Consider the following 19,125-nt stretch of genomic DNA (forward strand, 5'->3'; position numbering starts at 1 on the left):
AAGGGCCATAGACCGTGTCATCACTTACCTTGCACTTCTTTGCACTTACCTCATCAGTGCAGATGACTTCTCTGCTTCTCTTTGCTGAGGAGGTAAGAGCTGAGGTTGAAGGAGAAGCTGAGAGAGTAGCGGAAGAAGGAGCAGCAGAGGAAGGAGCTGAGGGAGGGGCAGAGGAAGGAGGAGAAGCTGACGGATCACCGACTGGGCCAATGACTCGAGGGAAGAGTGGGACGTTGGCCTGGCCGAAAGGTGGTATGACGAATGGGGCAGCACCTGGAGCAATTGTGCCAAAACGGCTCTGGAGGGAGCTCCTGGATGAGAGGGGAATCATCTCTCTCATCCATGGTGTCATACCCCGAGTCGTCGCTAGGCCAATCGCCCCACTCTTCTGAGTCGTTCCAGTTAGAGGAATTGTCAGTGTCTTCACTCACCTCTTCAACGTCCTCAGGTAGGTAGGGAGGGTACTCACCTTCCTCTTCGCTGTCATCAGGATCCTGTGCTTCATGAGAAGAGGGTGAGGATGAGAGAAGGATATACTCACCATACTCACCTTCACTGACATGCTGGGTATCAGAATAATCCAGGATCCTGATGAATTCAGGAAGGCCTTCTTCTGTGGGACGCTCAACCACGTAGTCGAGACGACCTGTGAGGAAACAAGTTTAAAATAACATTAGGAATTTAATAAACATCAACAATCTTTTTCTTTCCCTCTTTCTTTCTCCCTTTTCTTTTCCCCAGTCAAGTCTGTCCCGTGTTTAGCAAGTGAAAATAAAATAAAATAAACAATAAAATCAAAGGTGAATCAAATAGATCAATACAGCAAGGCTGGGTTGGTCCATTTGGTAAAGTAAATCTGTTGGGCATCTTTCTTTGCCTTTAGACAATAATTCAGATGGCAAAAGAATCAAACGGGACAGGCGAAAAAGAAAAAAAAGAAAAGAAAGAAATGTAATAAACACCCAGTGCTACCCTGGAGAAAGTACTGGATAATATGTATTGATTTGTAAATAACTGGACATGAATAGCTTATTGTATAAATATCGTGCAGTAAATTTCTAACTAACTAATTCTTTCATTAACGATGTAACACATTTTGAAACCTGATCAGAGGTTCAATATGTACTATAATGAAACATTTAGACTCCCCATGTACCAAATTCATATCCTAAATTTTGCCAATACAAACAAAGGCAGTACATCTTTAAGCACAGTTTTAAAAATAAAAAACATTTTAATAAAGTTTGACTTCATTTGACCTTGAAGGAGGGGTCAGAGGTCAGATGTAACATGATATTTTAAGTACCATTATATATTGACCACAGACTTCACACTTTTAAGAATCATAGCTTCTAAATTATAAAGATTTTTGTTCATTTTTGACCAATCACAAAGTTAACCTTGAGGTTAACTTTGTGTGGAGATTGCTGTTACCACAGCAAAGCTAAATTTACATAACCCCACTCTACACCCCTACAAAGTTTGATCAGGATTAATTTATTTTCTTTTCAGCTATGATGTTTACAAAAAAATAACAGTCATGCAAACGTTACCAAAAACATAACCTTCTTGGCAGAAGTAAAAATTGCAAACACACAAAGCTGTGCAGGTATGTCTGAAAACCATGGTCAAGCAAAAAGCAAACAAACAAACAAATAAAAATTCTTAACTCAAAATCTGCATTATTAGGAATGTGCACAAGGACTGTATCTGCCATAAGGACAGATACATGAAATCTTTTTACCACATGCTATCCCTGTGTAATGCAATATATCTGTCAGCTATATAATAAGATATATTATAAAGTATTACCATAACATACGGTATGTCTTAATACCATTATTATTACTATACTATGATTACTGTTTTCATATTCTTTTTTATATTATTTTATTTTTATTCTTTTTTATCATCACATTTTGTAGCAGGGAAAAAGTTATATAGTTTATTTCAATTAAGCATTTGATCCGGAGAAGAACAGGATGTTAGGAGGGGACCGGGATCTGGTGTGTTTACACCTGTGTGTTCTGACGTCATGACATGCTGAAGATGCTGTTACCACAGAGACTGATTTTGGGGCATTTTACAAATTTTAGACCATTAAGATATTTTTATCTATTTCATTAAAAAAGTGTCAAATTTGAAGCCTTCAAATCAAAGTAACACCTTTTTTTCAAATTCATACACCAGTCGTTAATAATTTCTACACCTCTCCCAGAAAATTTAAAGCAGACAAACAATTTATGGGGAAAAATATTGGAATACGCATATTTTGATAACATTAAAGCGTGATATTCACACTGGAACTTATTAAATTATTACAGCCATTTAGTGACACTTGAAATAAGTGGAGAAATGTTAAAAGTACCTGCAGCGAAGTCTGGGGGGCTGTCGAGTCAACGACGAGCCATCTTCAGGCTTTGCTGTTGAGATGGAAAAACAAGTACAAACGATCCAAAGATTAATGAAAATGAAGGGTTTTAGTTTCCCCTCAGATCCTTTCATCCTCTTGATTTATGAAAGTCTCCACTTGCTCTTAAAGTAGGAACAGTTCACCTTTCCAGCTGTATTTTAAATACTGATGAGTTTACTTAAATTGTTAGCCTATTGGTCAAAATGTATTGTGTTTCTGATTCATTTTTAATGCTTTACTCAAATAATACATCCACATTTCAGCACGTAAGCAGCTGTTTGTCTCAGTATTACCCGAAAACATACTGAGGCCTGGTGATCACGAAGTATGTGGGTCATAAAAGCATGTTAGGAAGAGACTAGGGCCATTTTCAGTTCGTGCCTGCTTTCTCTCCAACGCCTTGGCTCAAAGAATGCCCTCAGTGGTGATGCTGAAGTTGACCTCGACCTTGTGAGCCAATTTTTGTTTCATCTCCCACTTCATATGCTGCAGATGCTCCTGCAGCTCAGTCTTCCCATTGTTTGCAGGGATAACCATTTCATTATGAGGAAGAGGAGCAGGAATGTAGTCCAAAGACAAATGGATGTGGAGAGGAACACTGGGACTTTCTCTCTTTTTATCTCTGTTTTTTTCATTTGCTAATTCCCCTTAAGAGGAATGAGTTCATGTTCATGGGCTCTGTTGCCACATGTTGTGGTTCACTTTCTAGAATAAGGATGAGTTAGTTTCTGGTCATACCACAGAGAAGCAGCCAGAAAGAAAACGTGCTTCACGGTCAAAAACATAGACAAAACAGTTGCATGACTTAGTGTAATTATTTGAGTACAGAGATTAGACTTAAAGCAGGATGATAATAAGTTGTGATTTAAAAAAAAAAATGTGAATGTGTGTGAATGTGTGTGTGAATGGGTGGATGACTGGATATGTAAAGCGCTTTGGGGTCCTTAGGGAGTCCTTTAGGGGTCCTTTAGAAACATTCCATTCACCTAAAGTAATTTACATCCAATAGTATAACAAAACTGTCTGAAGAAGGCATGACGGAGACACACTTTCGTGTTTTTTATGCAAAATTCTGACCCTACCTTCTGAATCTTGCTCACATTGTTTTTCCAGTCTTCTAATTTCCATTTTTGGTGAGCCTGTGCTGTCTTAGTTGACAGGAGTGGGACCGAATGTAGTCTTCTGCTGTTGTAGACCATCTGCTTCAGGATTCAACGTGTTATTCATTCAGAGATGCCTTTCTACACACCTTGGTTGATATGTGTGGTTATTTGAGTTATTGCTACCTTCCTATTATCTTGAAGCAGTCTCGCCATTCTCCTCTGACCTCTGACGTCAACAAGGTATTTTTACTCAAAGGACTGCTGCTCACTGCAAATGTTCCTCTTTTTAATCCCCAGAGATGGTTGTGTGAGAAAATCCTAGCAGATCAACAGTTTCTGAAATACTCAGACCAGCCTGTCTTACACCAACAACTATGCAAAGTTTAAAGTTACTTAACTCACTTTTCTTCCCAACTCCAATGCTAAATTTGAACCTCAGCAGGTCGTCTTGACCAAATGTCTAAAATGCATCAAGTGGCTGCCATGTGATTAGATGAAGTCTGAAAGGATTCAGGACTTTCATGCACAAGATCATAAAAAAGTATGTGGATCCTTGAATATAACTAGAAGAATTTCTATCCTGCTTGTTCAGAATCATTATTGCTTAGAAAAAGAAATGCACAGAATATATTTTTGCTAAATGTAGTGTTTTTGGATGGGTTAGGATGGCACTTCAAGTGCAGCATCATCCAGGATTTATGAGTCAAGACTCATATGCGTCTTTCTCTCCCTGTGGCTTTTTTCATCTGGAATCAAACAGAATTGCAACTCATGAAAGAATTGTTTCCATACTGCAAACATGCAGAGACTGCCTTCCAGTTTAACTCCACTCCTCAGCTTGTATAAAACACTTTATAGTTCACTCTGTCTCCTGCCCAAACAAGCCACAATATAACCAGAGATTATATATGCCAAGTAATGAGATGAAGAATAGGGAGGATGGCATGTGGAGTTGATGCTGAGGAGAATTTACAACATCTGCCTTCTTTGTTGTGGCAAATGCATGAGTTGGACCAATGTTTTGGTTAATTTCATGTCTGAACCAGACATGAAGAACCCTCGGTTTCTTGTTATGAAACTGAGTGCTCTTATGGGATGAACAAGAAAATAATCTCATGTATTGTAATTGAGAAAAAACAATGAGAAAAAAAAATATATATATATAAAAAACCCCAAAACAAAACACTGGTCATATCTTTAGAAAGCAACATTATGCCATAGATTGCTGTGCAGTTTTGCCGTCACAGTCTTGACATGTTGAATCTGGCATGTGACAAGTGAGTGAGGATTTCACTGTTAAATTGAGGCACACACTGAAAGGCTTGCAAGCTGTCAGTTACACAAAGGAGAACATAATTTATACAATGAAAGTCACATTGTATTAAACAAGACTTGAAACTAGTGACTCTGGCCACAAATTCATCAGCAAAGTGTTTCCTGAGGTTGTGGATCAAAGTCTTTGTTTTCCAGACTTCCATAGAAGAAGAATTATTTTCGAAACCAAACGAGTCCCCTCCTCATGGCCATCAGGAATAATGAAAGCTGAATTATTGGCTTCACTTTCCAAACTCCAAAGCTACATTCATGTTTTATATACAGTCTATGGTTTTGGCATGGATTGTTACTGTGACTAGGAAGTGTCCCTTGTGTTAACGGCACAAACTGCTTACAACAATCCATGAACGCTCCAACCTCCTGAAAGAATTCACTGTCAAAGTCTCGTGTCCATCTATGGTAGTTCAGCCTCACAGTATTACACAGGTGGTTCTAATGTTAAAATCTTTCTCCTGAGATACAAAGTTTTGAATTATCAGGTGCCATGATAACTTACAGATCTCACTGTGCCATATTATCCCAGTAGAGCACTTTGATCAAAGACTGCAGGCTTGCTTGTCGTTCCTAGAGCCTCTAAAAGTAGAATGAGAGGCAGAGCCTTTAAGTCTCAGGTTCCTTACACTTTGGATATAGGAGACAGACAACCCCTGTATTTTTAAAGTTAGCCTTAAAGTCTTCCTTTTTGAAGCATCACTTAGTTGTGCATCTTACATCAGACTGTTGGAGGCCTTTCCATGATAGGCACAGCATTTCTGCTCCACTCTCCACGTGTGCCACCGCTGCACATCAGTTACAATGCCCTCTCTGTCCTGTGGTCTGTGTTTTGTTGATCCTTCTTCTTCTTTTATGTTTTTTCTTTAACCTAAGAGCTTGGTTCTGCTGAATGTTTCTTCCTATTGAACAGGAGTGATTTTTGGACTTCTCTCTCTGGCATTGTATGGCCTAGCTGATTATATAAAGCACTTTGAAGTGGGTGGTGTTGCGCATTGGCTCTGTAATTGAACTAGGTAATTATTCTGTATGTAAAAACTAAAAATAATAAGAGAGCCAATAATTTATCTTGTATTTTTAAAGTTTTTTTTTTTTTTCCCAAAATCATTTACAAAATGACTGCATCCATACTCAATAGTTTTTTGGGTACAAAATCTTAGTTTTCATCCTTTGATTACACTCATTGGCACAATCGGGGTGTGATATTACACCAGACAGAGATGTGAACAGGCAAAGGCATTCCCATGATTTTCCAGCCTATTCTATGGACTAAAATTGACTAAAATTATTATTTTAGTTTCATCAAATCTCTCCATTGTGAACTAAAATGGCTCAAAATGATCAATATATTAAAAACATTTGCTCTCTCTGGAAAAAATAAAACCCTCACTCACTATCAGAAAACATCTGATCGTGTGGTTAGAGACAAAAAATCTACTTGAAACATCAGTACAATAGTCTACATGTGTGTCAAAGTAGTCCCTCTTGCATACCTTCATGCTTTGATGTATCAAATAAAAAGTTAAAGTCTTACTTTCCTGCAAGATAACTGAAACCATGTTTACACGACTTCACAGCCTTTATTCCGACTGCCGGCCACGGGGTGATTTTTCATACACGTGATTACTGCTAGAAGCTGTCAGTGAAAACACCCATGTGCTGTACACCTCCACATGCCTCAGCTGTCTGATTTCTGTGACACACACACACACACACACACACACACACACACACACACGTCCATCTTAACTTCCTCCCTCTCTTTTCTTTTCACCTGCTGACGTGCAGAGATTTCCTGCTTCCAATTCCCCTCCACAAATCTGCAGAAATAATGAAGTTCACCTGTTTAAACAAATCTACATTTTATTATTTCAGCAGTACATATGCAGCATTTTAGTGGCACATATAAACAGTACACAAAGTAAAAAGCTCTGTGAGTTTTCAGGTGAAATCCTTTTTTAAATTCCTAAGCTCTTCTATCTGTTACGAGCAGCACAGTGTTATAAAAGATACACAGAACACAGCCAAGACATTACAATCCACAAGGACAGTTTTTTTTTTGCTGTTAAATGTAATTGAATGAAAATGAGAAAACATTACAAGATGGTTGCAGTATGTGGTCACTTCCAAGGGTATTTCTGAGTAATGACATGAGGGTGTTTTTGTACTCAAACTATTATCTGAGATCAGAGGAGTCGCTAACTAGCCAGTTAATCACAGCACAACAGTTTTGCTCTGCTGATGTCTAACACACTGCAGCTCAGCCAGTTACCTTGAACTGAGTCAAAATAAACAGAACCAAGAAAAGAAAGCCCACAGTAGAAGACACTGGTTTACATTTTCTGCCTGATAAATTGTACCCATAAGGTAATAGTATATGATTAGCCTGCAATGTATTCACCAGCAGATTAGATTCATCTGAGGTAAATTTAAGCTTTTCTCTGCAGTTGCTGTTTTTGGAAGGCCTCAACCTGTTTTTAAAAAGTGCTCTCAAATACTCTCATCATTTGTAGGACTTATATAAACACCCACGGTTTGATTCCCTTGAACTAAAGTTTATGATGCTGTTGTTCACCAGTATGTTCAGTTTTTCGGGTACAAAGAAAGCGTGGGTGTCCTTTCACCTTTGCCACTCTTCCAAGTTTTCTCTGGCATGTCTGGGCATCCTACCTTCCTCTCACAACATACCTACATTTGTGATTTTCAAGCTTTTTGAACCAAAGAAAAAGCAGCACAATGGCCCCTAATGCATAATAGAACAATCAGATCCTTTCACTATATGGGGTTCAGTGTTTTTTTGTATTTATTTTGTCACCAATCTGCAGCTCTTTTTATTTAGAAATGTCCAAAGAAATTAAGTCTGATGAAAAATACAGAGAATATGATCTGAACAAATCAACATGCTTTTTTTCCCAATTCAGTCTTACATTCACCCAGTTTAAAAAAAAAAAAATCGCAATTTTTTGTCCCTTTACTTCCTGTTTGTTAAGTTGGAAATGAAATGGCACAAAATTTGAGCTGGAAACAAAAGCTGAAGAAACTGCCACTTGGATGTTATGATATACTGTAACTTTAATTAAAGAAACATATTAAAATTACAAATAACAAAACATGTATAAATACTGTAGTATGCTACAAACCGCCCTTTATTTTCTAAAAAACTAATGCCAGTACAAAATGATTTACAAAAAAAAAATTCAACCTGCTTTTGCTTGTTTTTATGGTTAACTTAACGTATCGTTTTTTAAAAAGGAGATGACAAACAAACAGATAGAAAAAATATGGAAGGAGTCGAGGGTGTTATTTCTGGCTGTTGTTTTACAAAGGAAGTAATAACTCTGCAGCCAAAGTGCTGAATCTGACGCCTCTAGAAGATAAATGAGAGAAACTCAGAGGCCTGGCCGCCACACAGTCACATTTTGCTTTATCGCTTTCTGTGCTCCAAAAAGAATTTCCACATATCCTTCTGCCTGTCTAAGAAGAATTTGAATGAGAATGAAATAATCTGCTGTAAAATCCAGCCAGGGGTTTACTCTTTAACGCACAACTATTTATGGAGATTTCTACAATAAAAAAAAAACAAACTCCATTTCTCAGACAGATCCTCCCATGCTTTTCATGGCTAGTTTCAAAAAGACCAAAACAGTAATGCCACTGGCCACAATGCTCACTTTTATATACAATCTAATGGTCTACTTTCCAGATTAAACTTATGCAAATTTTGATTTTATGCAGAGTAAATAGAAAGTCAAAGATGCAAAGTGATGCAAATACAATATTTCAAATATTTTAAGAACAGGTAAAATAAAAAAAAACCCATCATGCTTGGCAGTAAAAGCCTGTGTGCGGTACAAACTTACTGCTGCTTGTACACACCTGCAGCTGAAAGATTTACCTTTGCTTTAATGTAGAAAAACAACAACAACAAAAGAAGATGTCAGTTATTGGTTGTAACTGTATTTGTGGCAAAACTTTGGTCTGAACACTGTATTGTTGAAACATTTATTGGCATTAGTGATTTATCTAATGATTATTTTGTTGTTTCTTCTATAAAATATTAAAAAAATACAAAATCCTGTCACACAGAAAGTTTAAGAAGATAATGTGAAGAGTTTTTGTTAATGTACTGATTAGCTGACAAACTATTTGACCTCTAATATGTTTTATATCATTAAATAGAATGAGCAACAATACAGATGTTGTTGCATATATTAAAGTGATTATGAAAGAAAAGCCCAGCAGCCCAGAGTTTTCATTGCCTTTCACTAGACACGATGGAGGTATGTAATGTAATGCAGATGTCACACGTGATGATTTAATGTGATCAGCTAGCCAAAGGACACTGATATAACCTGATTATGCACGAGTCCTGAGTCACCCTGTCAATACTTGCAGAAAATACAAGAAAAACACATCAACCATTCTCACTTACTTCAGTTTGCTGAATCTGGTTTATCACCTCATTTTCTCTTTCCCTAGACTCCCTCTTTTTGTTCGTCATTTCTGTTTTGCTGTGGCAGGATTGCGGTTTAAAGCAAAAACCTCGACAAACACCAAGGCACTTAGACATGGGGCAGAGAAAACCATTTTTGGCCGCAGCAGAACAAAGTCAAGTTCATCTCCAAAATATTTTTTCCTCTGCTCTCTTGGATCCAGACACCAAGTTTGCAGATTGATTTTCATAAAAAGTAAGTGGGACAAATCTAAGACAGCTCACAGATTTTAAGGCTGGAGAGAATTTAACTTCAGTCTTTTGAGGTTTGTGAGATTGCCAGATTTTTAAGGTGGATAAAAAAACTTTCCAAACTTCAAATATAAAACATGGGTGTGTTCAGGTTTCTGCGTGTATTCTTTTCCAGCTTGCCGCTCCATGTCTTCTGCTGGCTCCGAAGCAATGACGAGGAAACCTGGGAGGTACAAAGTTTTTGGATTTGAAAGCAGCCGTGAAGCTGAAATTCCACTGAGAGTGAGGTAAAATGTGGGAGAAAGGTCCATTGTAGTTGGTCTGATGTTTTGATGTGAGTGAGATTGTGTGTATGCATGTTATTGCTGAAACAAGCCAATTTTTTTGGCAGTAAACACTGACAGACCCACAGTTATAAATCATACAGGGCAGGCCTCCATGCATCCATCTGTTTATACTCATCTGTTCTTCTTCATCATCACTTCATCTGTCAACAGGGGTGACTGTTAACTCTTTCCAGAACTTGTTATTTAATGACATTATTATAATTTTTGCATAAATATAGAAGCCCACGGTAAGCACAGGTTGGTGATTTGCAGTTTAAAGGATGCACACATGAAAGAAACAAACACATTTTTTGGCACTTTGTGCATTTCAAAAACAGACCCTGCTTGTATATTATTGGCTTTCAAAATTGTGTATTTGTTTGCTACATAAACGACTACTGAGCAACATTCAGCTGATGAGTAAACGTCCAGCATCCAAATTGTGTGTTGATTGTTTTTTTTTGGTATTCACAAACTCCTGAAGGAAATATTTTAGGACTTTGTAGCTGTGAAATGTTTTATTTGATTTATGTTTTACTCTTTGTTGTTAGGTTTAACATTTGTTGGGCTTTCTGGATAAAAATAGCTACCACCATGCAACTGGAAATGATGCTGATGCTAAAAAGAATACTTAAGCTCAAAGAATCAGCTAAAAATCTTTGCCAGAATGCAGATTTGATAGATTGCTCAAGCTTTAAAAAAAAAAAATCACTATTAGTACCTGATAGAGCTTTAATCACTAAGGACTATAAAAAGTGACAGAAATATAAAAAAGTTTAAGCCTTAAACTCCACCTCAATAACTATACACTGGAAAAGCGTGAAAGTGGAGAGACTTTTTGACTATGTGACGAGCACTTCTGACCGTTTACTGGACCCGAAGTGCAGAAAGAGGGGTATCTACAGGATGCTGTAAACAAAACTTCATTTAGAATAATTCAAAATTTCGTTTTGCAGCTGTTTTACAAATGGAATAGTATAAACAGATCTGAAAGAAAAGCATGCTTTGTTGAGAAATGGTGAATATAAACAGTACTTTAGTTTGCATTCAAATAAAAGACAAAAAAAAAAAAATAACAAAAAAGTTCAATTAGTTTGATTATGTGGCATCGCCTGGTTTGCAAACCACCAAACAGTTACCTACTTGGGCATTGCAGTAACGTGTAATAAGGCAACACTGTGGTATACTGAGCAAAAGCCATTGCTAAATAATACTGTGAAGAGCAGCTGCCTGCATATGAAAACCAGTTCTCCAGAGACTGTCCTGTCAGTTCCATTGCATGCCTTTTCAGCGCTTTAGTAAGTGGAAATGTAGATGAAGTTGTCAGATCCGGCAATCCTCTCGTGGGTGTCAAAGCAGCAAACCTGGTCCGTGGTGAGCCTCCATTCCTGTTAATGCTGACCTTTGCCCTTTAGTTCAGCCTCATGAAGCATCCTGTCATGTGATCATCCTTCAGCTCATACTGTAGAGTTAATGAAAACATAACTTTTATGTTGGCAAAAGCTGCACTGTGATTCAATCCCGTGGCTCATATAGATATGTTTAGTCATGAACTTCTAACCAAGCTGCAGGTTAAGTTCATGCATCAGGTGAGTTGGCACTTTTTTTTTATAGGTAAGTAGGCAGCATACTACTAATATGACACTCTTGCTGCACACGGCAGGGCTTTCAGCACTTGAAGTTTAAGGCAGCGTTTGGGTGATACTTGGCAGCTGCAGCAGTGTTGGGATCCTGAAAGTTCAGACGGTGCAGGTCACACCAGCGTCCTCGACGTGGCCACAGTTGGTTTTGCCCCAACCGGAAAACTTACACTGGTGAATACTGTCTTCTGTCCCTGCGCATGCAACATCATCCATCCAGATCAGACCAGTACCTGCACAGAAAAGAAGAGGAAGCATTACAAAAAAAGACATGTTTTCAAAAATTATCCAGAAAGGAGACTGATGTTTTTATCTGAGGTGAAATTGAAGGGCAGAGCAGAAACAAAACCCCCAGCATGGAATAGAACATCAGTGACATCAGAGATTAAATGAATTAATGCAGTTGCTACATGAAAAGGAGGAACTGTGGCAGAGGCGATTTGCAAAGCAAAGCAACTATGGGCAATGTAAAGCAACTCAAATACGGTGCTCTAAATAAGACTTCACAAATGGATATGTAGAATTTTATGAGCCAAACCATCACCTAATGTAGGCTGGCACTGAGATGAGCTGATCTCCTGGGACTGCAGCTGAGCTTAACTTCATGAACTGCCTGAACTAATGCTATGCTTGATTAATAATTTCTGAACTACACAGACCCTAGTGTCTCTGTGGTTTTCTTCTCTCCTGTTGTCTTTTTTTCCTGACCTGCTTTTATAAAGCCGTTCTGTTTTCCTCATACTGCTGTAAGAAGAATTAAAATGATAGATTTGAAGAAACTTAAGATAAAAAATGGTCAAAACATGAAACATGTCCTGGAATTTAATGGGTTTTATGATTGAACGTAATCATATATTTGGAAGAAGGAAAAATAACATCTGGACTCAAATACCAACAGAGCACCTCCGATTGTTTCTTTTATGCACCACTTTCCCTGTTGTCTATGTGCACATGTTAGAAGTGGAGCCAAAGAGTAGAAACAAATTCTGAACAAATTGTGCTTCTGAGTTTAAATCACCAGCTGAAGTTTGTGAGTGCTGCAAATCAGCTTTGTGTATCTGTTTGTGCTTCAAATTCTAGAAAGTTTAGAAAGTCAAAAGTTTCAGAGACAAGTGGGATTAATCAAATTCTTCTCATCTCCAAAGAATCACTCAAATCATCCTATCCAAAGAAGTTTGTATTCGTGTCTTGTGAAACACAAAGTACTGACACTGCTTCCTCGCAGAACTGTGGATGAGATCGTTTGTATCCGGTAATAGAATAGACATTTCCAGCTGGTAAGCAGACCATTTGGCAGTATTGTTTTACATTATAATCTTTGGTTCCTGTTTGCAAAACTGGAATCGCTGGAGCTTTCAGGAAGTCCCAAATGCTTTAGTTTTGCAACAATTGTAGATGATTGGAGGTTTTCGGCTTCAAGTGTGGGTTAGTGAACATTTGATTGCACTATGATGCAGATTATGCATTAAACTTAAAAGTAACTAAAATTTTTACTTATAGGGCATCTTTCAAGCTAAATTTAAAAACTAAAATGCTAAAAACATACAGATAAAATGTTTTAAAAAGTTGAAAGAGATTTAAGCACATTTATAAAAAAAATTAAAAATCCAAAGGTGATGAACTAAAGACATGAATAGCAATCTACAATTCAGATATTGACACAGTGGACCTGGACTTTGCAATAAGTCCTATTTGATAAAAGCAAGAGTGAACCAGAGATTTAATGTGAGCATCCAAGGTCAGAATTGAACCAAAAGTCATCCCAAGGTTTCTGAGAGAAGATTTGGCAAAAGGTTTAAGGCATCTGAATGGTTCACTCATCATCACTGTTAATGCAATGCAATTTAACCATAAGAACCAAAAACAAGAGGCATAAATCTTCAAATTATTTTCTGTTATAAATATGTGCACCTCTACTTTGCATCTGTGCACTGAAACAAGCACAGAATTCATATAAAACAGAAACATAATTAAGTTCAGGACGGCTCGCTCACAACGCCAAAGTTAAATAAATAAACAAGTTTAAGGCAACCTTCACACTTCCAACTTTCCCTTTTTTTCTTACAGCAGGAAAATAGGTCAAGACAGTGACAAGACAAAGACAGCTGGAGATTAAATTTTAAAATATGCATGAATAAATTAAGGGAACAGGATAATAAAACTGTGATTACCTTAATTTATTTCTGACCTTATGGACTAATCAAAGTGTGAAAACTATATGAAGCTGACTGTAAACTGCTGCCCTGTAGTGAATGTGATAACATCATCACTAAGTCATAACATAATTAGAAATATGGGTCAGTCCTGTCACACCAATATGGGAGCTGCATTAATAATCTATAATGTTCAATATACTGAAATAATAATGACAAGTCTCTGGGCAGTTTAACTGAACAGCATATTAAACCCTGAAAGTCATTTTATGTTTTTGAAGCTCTTTTTCTTAATGGCTCCATTGGTTCCTTTATCTGTGATAGATATTCTATAATGATCAAATGGATTTATGATGTTCATCATGCAAAAAGGTGTTTATGCCACATTTGCTTGTTTAGAAAAGGAGATGTGTTGCCCCAAACTGCCCCTGCATCTGAAATCTACCAGCTGTTCATCCCCACACAGATCATGACAATGGAGCCAGTATTTGGGTAACTGGGCTGTAAACACTGTCCAAATGTCCCTGAAAGCAGCATATTGGTCCATGGTTTGCCTGTCTGTTTAGATTGTTTGGCTGCTAAACTGCATGTACTCCGGGACATCTATGAGTCTTCACAGAAAACATCACAATGCAGTGATTAAAAGTGAAAAATTACAATAAACTCAAAGGCTATAATTTCATAAATTAGACCACGCAACTTTACGTTTAACCTGGCCAAAACTGTGAAAGGTTTTTGGAGAAGTTACACGACAAATTTATTGTTTATGATTAAAACTATCACAAAAGCTCAAAACATATATATATATATATAACTTGGTCATTAATAATCCCACTTTTCATACCTGCCAAGTAGTTCAAGGCTTGTTAAGATCAAGAAGATTTTATAGGACTATGATGTTAGGATGATATCTGCTGTTACCCCAATGTATGTACGATTCCTGCCCTATATTTTAAGTGATAAAGTCATCTCTCAGTTACAACTCAAAGGAAAATGTGGGTCACAGTCTTCAAACCAGTATGGGAGCTGCACTCTACATTAATTATCTATAATGCTAAATATACTGAAATAATAATGCCAAGTCTCAGGATGATTTAGCTGAATAGGATATTCAAAGTGAGCAAACTAAGGATCAAAAACAAAAGGGGCTCATTCATTTTAAAACATTACAGCCTTTGAAGCATTCGTTTTATATGCTGTACGTGATTTCTTTTAAAAAATCTTCATGCCAGTAGGACTAACATGACAGCATGAGGTTTAAGTGTTCCATTATGGACCAGTGTATTTGTTAAATTATGCTTTTAAATTGAATTTATAAGCGCTGTCATAATACCACATTCTGCTTTTATATTGTTTTACATGACCTTCAATATGATCAATGAAAATAACAGTTCAGTCAGCAAACCCGATGTTTTCACAACACTGTCAAACTGCCTGTTTCCCACTTTTCATCTGGAACACTTTCGATGCATGGACACAGATTTATCAGATGGACCGTGCATAAATGAAACAGGTCCATGCAGAGAAAGCGTTTGCCAGTTTCCTCTTCCTCTGACATTTTTTATGTTTTGCTGCCTGATTAAAGTCGTGCTGAGAAGCAGGAGGCTTTCACAGAAACACATCCAGACTTCAGGAGAAAGATAAACTACAGGATCAATGGAATATCAGGCTAATGGAAATGACACTGAGATCTGGGCATACCGTTGTGTTTATCATGGTCATAGGGGTCACAGCACTTCTTTTTTAACTTTTAATATTTTTATTGATTTCTTTGAACAATTGCTTTTTTCAGGATGGAAACAAAAACAGTATCTTATATGGCTTTAAAAAGAACAGAGTGCGTAAGTTTCAGTTTATTTTGGATTTTCTGTAATTCACATAGGTTCATTTTGATGTTTGCACAGGGTCAAATATATACATACAAGCTCAAATATACACATAGACTCCCACTAATATTTGGTTAAATGTGATTTTGCTAGCTGCACCTCGACCAGATGCTTTTGTTAGCCATCAACAAGCCACAAGTTGACGACTCTTCCTAACAGGATTAGTAGAGTTAATTTAAATTGGTTGGTTTTATGGCATGACCAGAGTTTTAAGCCTAGCACACACATCTTCAACATGAGGTTGGGGTTTTGGGATGGCCATTCCAGAAACTTAATGTTAGCCTGGTTTTCATGTATGACTGGAATCATTGTCCTGTTGGAACACCCAGTTGTGTCCAAGTTTCAACCATTTAGCTGCTGATTTGAGGTGAATTTGAAGAATTTGCAGGTAATCCCCTTTTTTAAATTATTTTATCCACTTTCGGCAATGTACCAGTATCACTGTAAACAGCCCCAGAGCATGATGCTACCACCACCATGCTTGACAGCTGGTACATTGCTCTTACATTTGAAAGCTTCACCTTTACTTATCCAAACATACTTCCTGTCAATTTAGCCAAACACCTCGATTGTCATGGTCCTGAGTCTGTGACTCAGGGTTTTTGTATTAATAAATATTAGCTTGTGTTCTGGTTGTTTTCTGTTAAGCTTTTCCTAGTTAGGTTTTGCGCTCCCCCCTGTTTAGTGTTGGGTCATTCCTGCCCGTGCGTTTCCTCTGTTCGCGGTCTGTGTAATTTTCCTGTTTTACTTTGAAAATCTGTGTCTCGTGATGTCAATTAGGATCAGCTGTGTCTTCCTCCTGTTTTGGCCATTCCTCATTCCCTTCCATGTGTATTTATAGTGTGTGTATACCTGTGCTGATCGTCGCTTCGTCTGTGTATCTCAGTGTCTCTCTGTGCCGTTTTCCCGTGTTTGTATGATTTCAGGTGTTACAAACTTGTATGTCCGTGTGTTTGTTTGTGCAGGTGCTGTGTTTTTGTCTATGTTAATTTAGCTGTGCCAGGGCCCTGTTCCGATTGGTGCATGGACTTACTGCCCCGGCGTGATTGGATTCAGCTGGAGGACCCGCCCAATAAAAGGAGGCTGGAGTGCTACAGCGGGAGAGGTCCTCGCGTCTCTCCTCATCACCCAGCAGTAGTCCTGTGGTAGCCGCTGGCTGCAGTATACGTGCGAGAATTGTGGAAGTGGAGTGGGTAGGGGTGAGCTGCCGTTTATTTTGATCACCCGTTTTCTCCTGTTTTTGAGTTGGTTAAGGAGGTCAGACTCTGTCTTTATTTTGACTTTATTTTGGTGAGGTCAGGGGTGCGGGATTTGTGTAGGTTTGTTTTGTTTATTGTTTTGGCCTTGGCTCACCCTGAAGTGTTGACACTCCCGTTTTGGTTCTCTTTATTCACCTTGTCAATAAATCACTTCACATCTAACGGATTTGTTGCGTGAGACTGCTTGGGTCTTGAGGGGGGGAAGCGAGTGCCTCGCTCATGTTATGGCCTGGCCCTAGACGGGTCGTAACACAGGTTTGTTCCCTAGTTTTCCCCAGTTTGACTTAGTTTTGTCCTCACTTCTGTTTATTGTCACTCACTGTAAATAAACTCACTCGCATCACCACCATTGTCTGCAACTTGGGTCTTCCTTCACAACAGCACACGACTGCTGCTCCAGCAGTGACATCGATCTTTTTCTTTTCTGGCCATAAAATCTTTCTCCAGAAGGCATTTGGCATCTCAAAGTGGGCGGCTGCAAATTTCAGTTAAGCTTAAAGGTGTTGATTTTAGAGCAGGGGCTTGTTTCTTGAATGACACCCTCTCAGTCCAAACTTGTTTCACTGTGGACAGTGATGCAGCAGTTCTAAGGTCATGCCCGGCTTGACATTGCCTTGGTGCGTCCTGGGTTGTTTTTGAACATCCTAACAAAGAAGAGTTGAAGTCTTCTTGGAAAAGTGGTGACTCATTTGAATAACTTGTATTTCTGCTGCTGTACAGTTGTTTGAACTGATTGTCTTGGAGTTGTTTAGAAATAGCTCCGAGAGACCCTCCCAGCTTGTGTACATCTACAATTCTCCTTCTTAGATCTTCACTTTGTCCCCTAGACCTTCCCGTTGTTCTGGGTATTGATCAATCCATTGAGTGCTGTCAAACAAATTCTTTTTATGTTGGCAAAAGAGAAACTGCCAGTTGTGGTCAATCATCAGAACAGGTCAAAGAAATCATTAAAACCCCCAAATTACCATGAAATTTATGGCAATAATAAGTGTATTCAAACGTCTAATCACAACTGTATATGTTTTATGCCTGAAAGATGTATTATATATAATCAGTTCCCTGACTGGTTGTGGGAACTGGTTTCTATCCAGTTCTGAAAGATTTAAATATTCACTTGAAGCTATGTTCTTGATGACTAGTTCAATAAACAGAGGATAAGACAGGAGGGAAAAAAATTGACTAATGTATGAGCAATAAAATTCAAAACTGTTTACAGTTCAATGGAAAAGGCTAAACATTGTTTATACAAATATTATGTGTGTATGTAAGAGCCATTTGGAAGAGTTAATCACATTCTTCAGTAATTAAATCGTATTTCAAATCTTGTAGCTCTTTGAACTGTGGATAACAAACACACAGGGCCAGATCAGTGTGGATAATGATAGCACCGCTGGCACCAACAGCCAGATTAACATCCAAATGCTTGTGCTGAATGTTGTTACACACTGCGCCAGTCAGTTTACATACAGGGTACAAAAAACTATTAATTTTTTTAATCAAAGAATTGCTGATTAGTATGGCTCATCTCTCAGCACTAATTATATATAAAAACATCTCAATGTTGTAACTTTTGCAATGAAGTGAACTGAGATGAACCTGGTGATCCAAACAGAGAGTTAAAATCAAAGTTAATCACTGAGTTATAATATTTCAACTTCAACATAATTTTTCAGTGGTGCTCTAATGTGACTGTATTCAGGCAAAAAAACACAAGGAGAAAGATTTTCGCCTTGCGTCTTAGACTCAAAGGTTAACTGGTGTTGCACATTTATAAAATATGATATTTCAACCCACTATCTTCTATCTTCATTGACAATTTTTAAATAAATCACAAAAATTAAAAATGAAATGCCTGTAAAATGTATTTGTTTGGAAATGAGTGTATTATGTGTGCCAGGCTTCCACGACTCACACTTTGCACCTTAAACTCCTAGGACCTGGCGTCCACATATGTGGACATCACATTTTGGGTTACTTAGACCAAAATACTCAATTTTGCTCTACAAGGGCCTGATATCCACTTACGAGGACATTATACTGCTACTGTTCTATCAAAATTTTAAACGAATATCCTCATATGTGCCTCTTATTTTTCTTAAAAACAAAAATAAGGTAAAAAAATAATCTGGTAATTCTTTGTTTTTACATTCATCGGGCCCCAATATGCCCAAATATCAAAGAGAAATTAAAAATCCATGCCGTGGAAGAGTTCAGGTCTTAGGAGGTTAATGTGCACATCCACACAGGATGATAAAGATTTCTTTTATGTCAAATGTTTAATTTAAAGGCTCATTACTGAATAATAATGGATAATAAGGGCAAACATCTATCTGAT

At 37.8% G+C, this 19,125-nt stretch overlaps 1 protein-coding gene across 1 annotated transcript in view; it reads right to left on the reverse strand.

The window, feature by feature from the left end:
• Window positions 1-6,704: 6,704 nt before the first annotated feature.
• scara5 (scavenger receptor class A, member 5 (putative)) overlaps window positions 6,705-19,125 on the reverse strand; it is a 110,601-nt gene continuing 98,180 nt past the window's right edge. The window contains exon 12 of the mRNA XM_086264854.1: window positions 6,705-11,725. Within this exon, the coding sequence (XP_086120980.1) occupies window positions 11,592-11,725 (134 nt within the window). The 3' untranslated portion in view covers window positions 6,705-11,591. The remainder of the gene's footprint in view (window positions 11,726-19,125) is intronic.

Source organism: Aulonocara sp. 'chitande type north' Nkhata Bay, linkage group LG15 (assembly GCF_057382095.1).
Source record: "Aulonocara sp. 'chitande type north' Nkhata Bay isolate Kocher_YH1m ecotype deep benthic linkage group LG15, A_spYH_male_GT1.1, whole genome shotgun sequence".
NCBI lineage: Eukaryota > Metazoa > Chordata > Actinopteri > Cichliformes > Cichlidae > Aulonocara > Aulonocara sp. 'chitande type north' Nkhata Bay.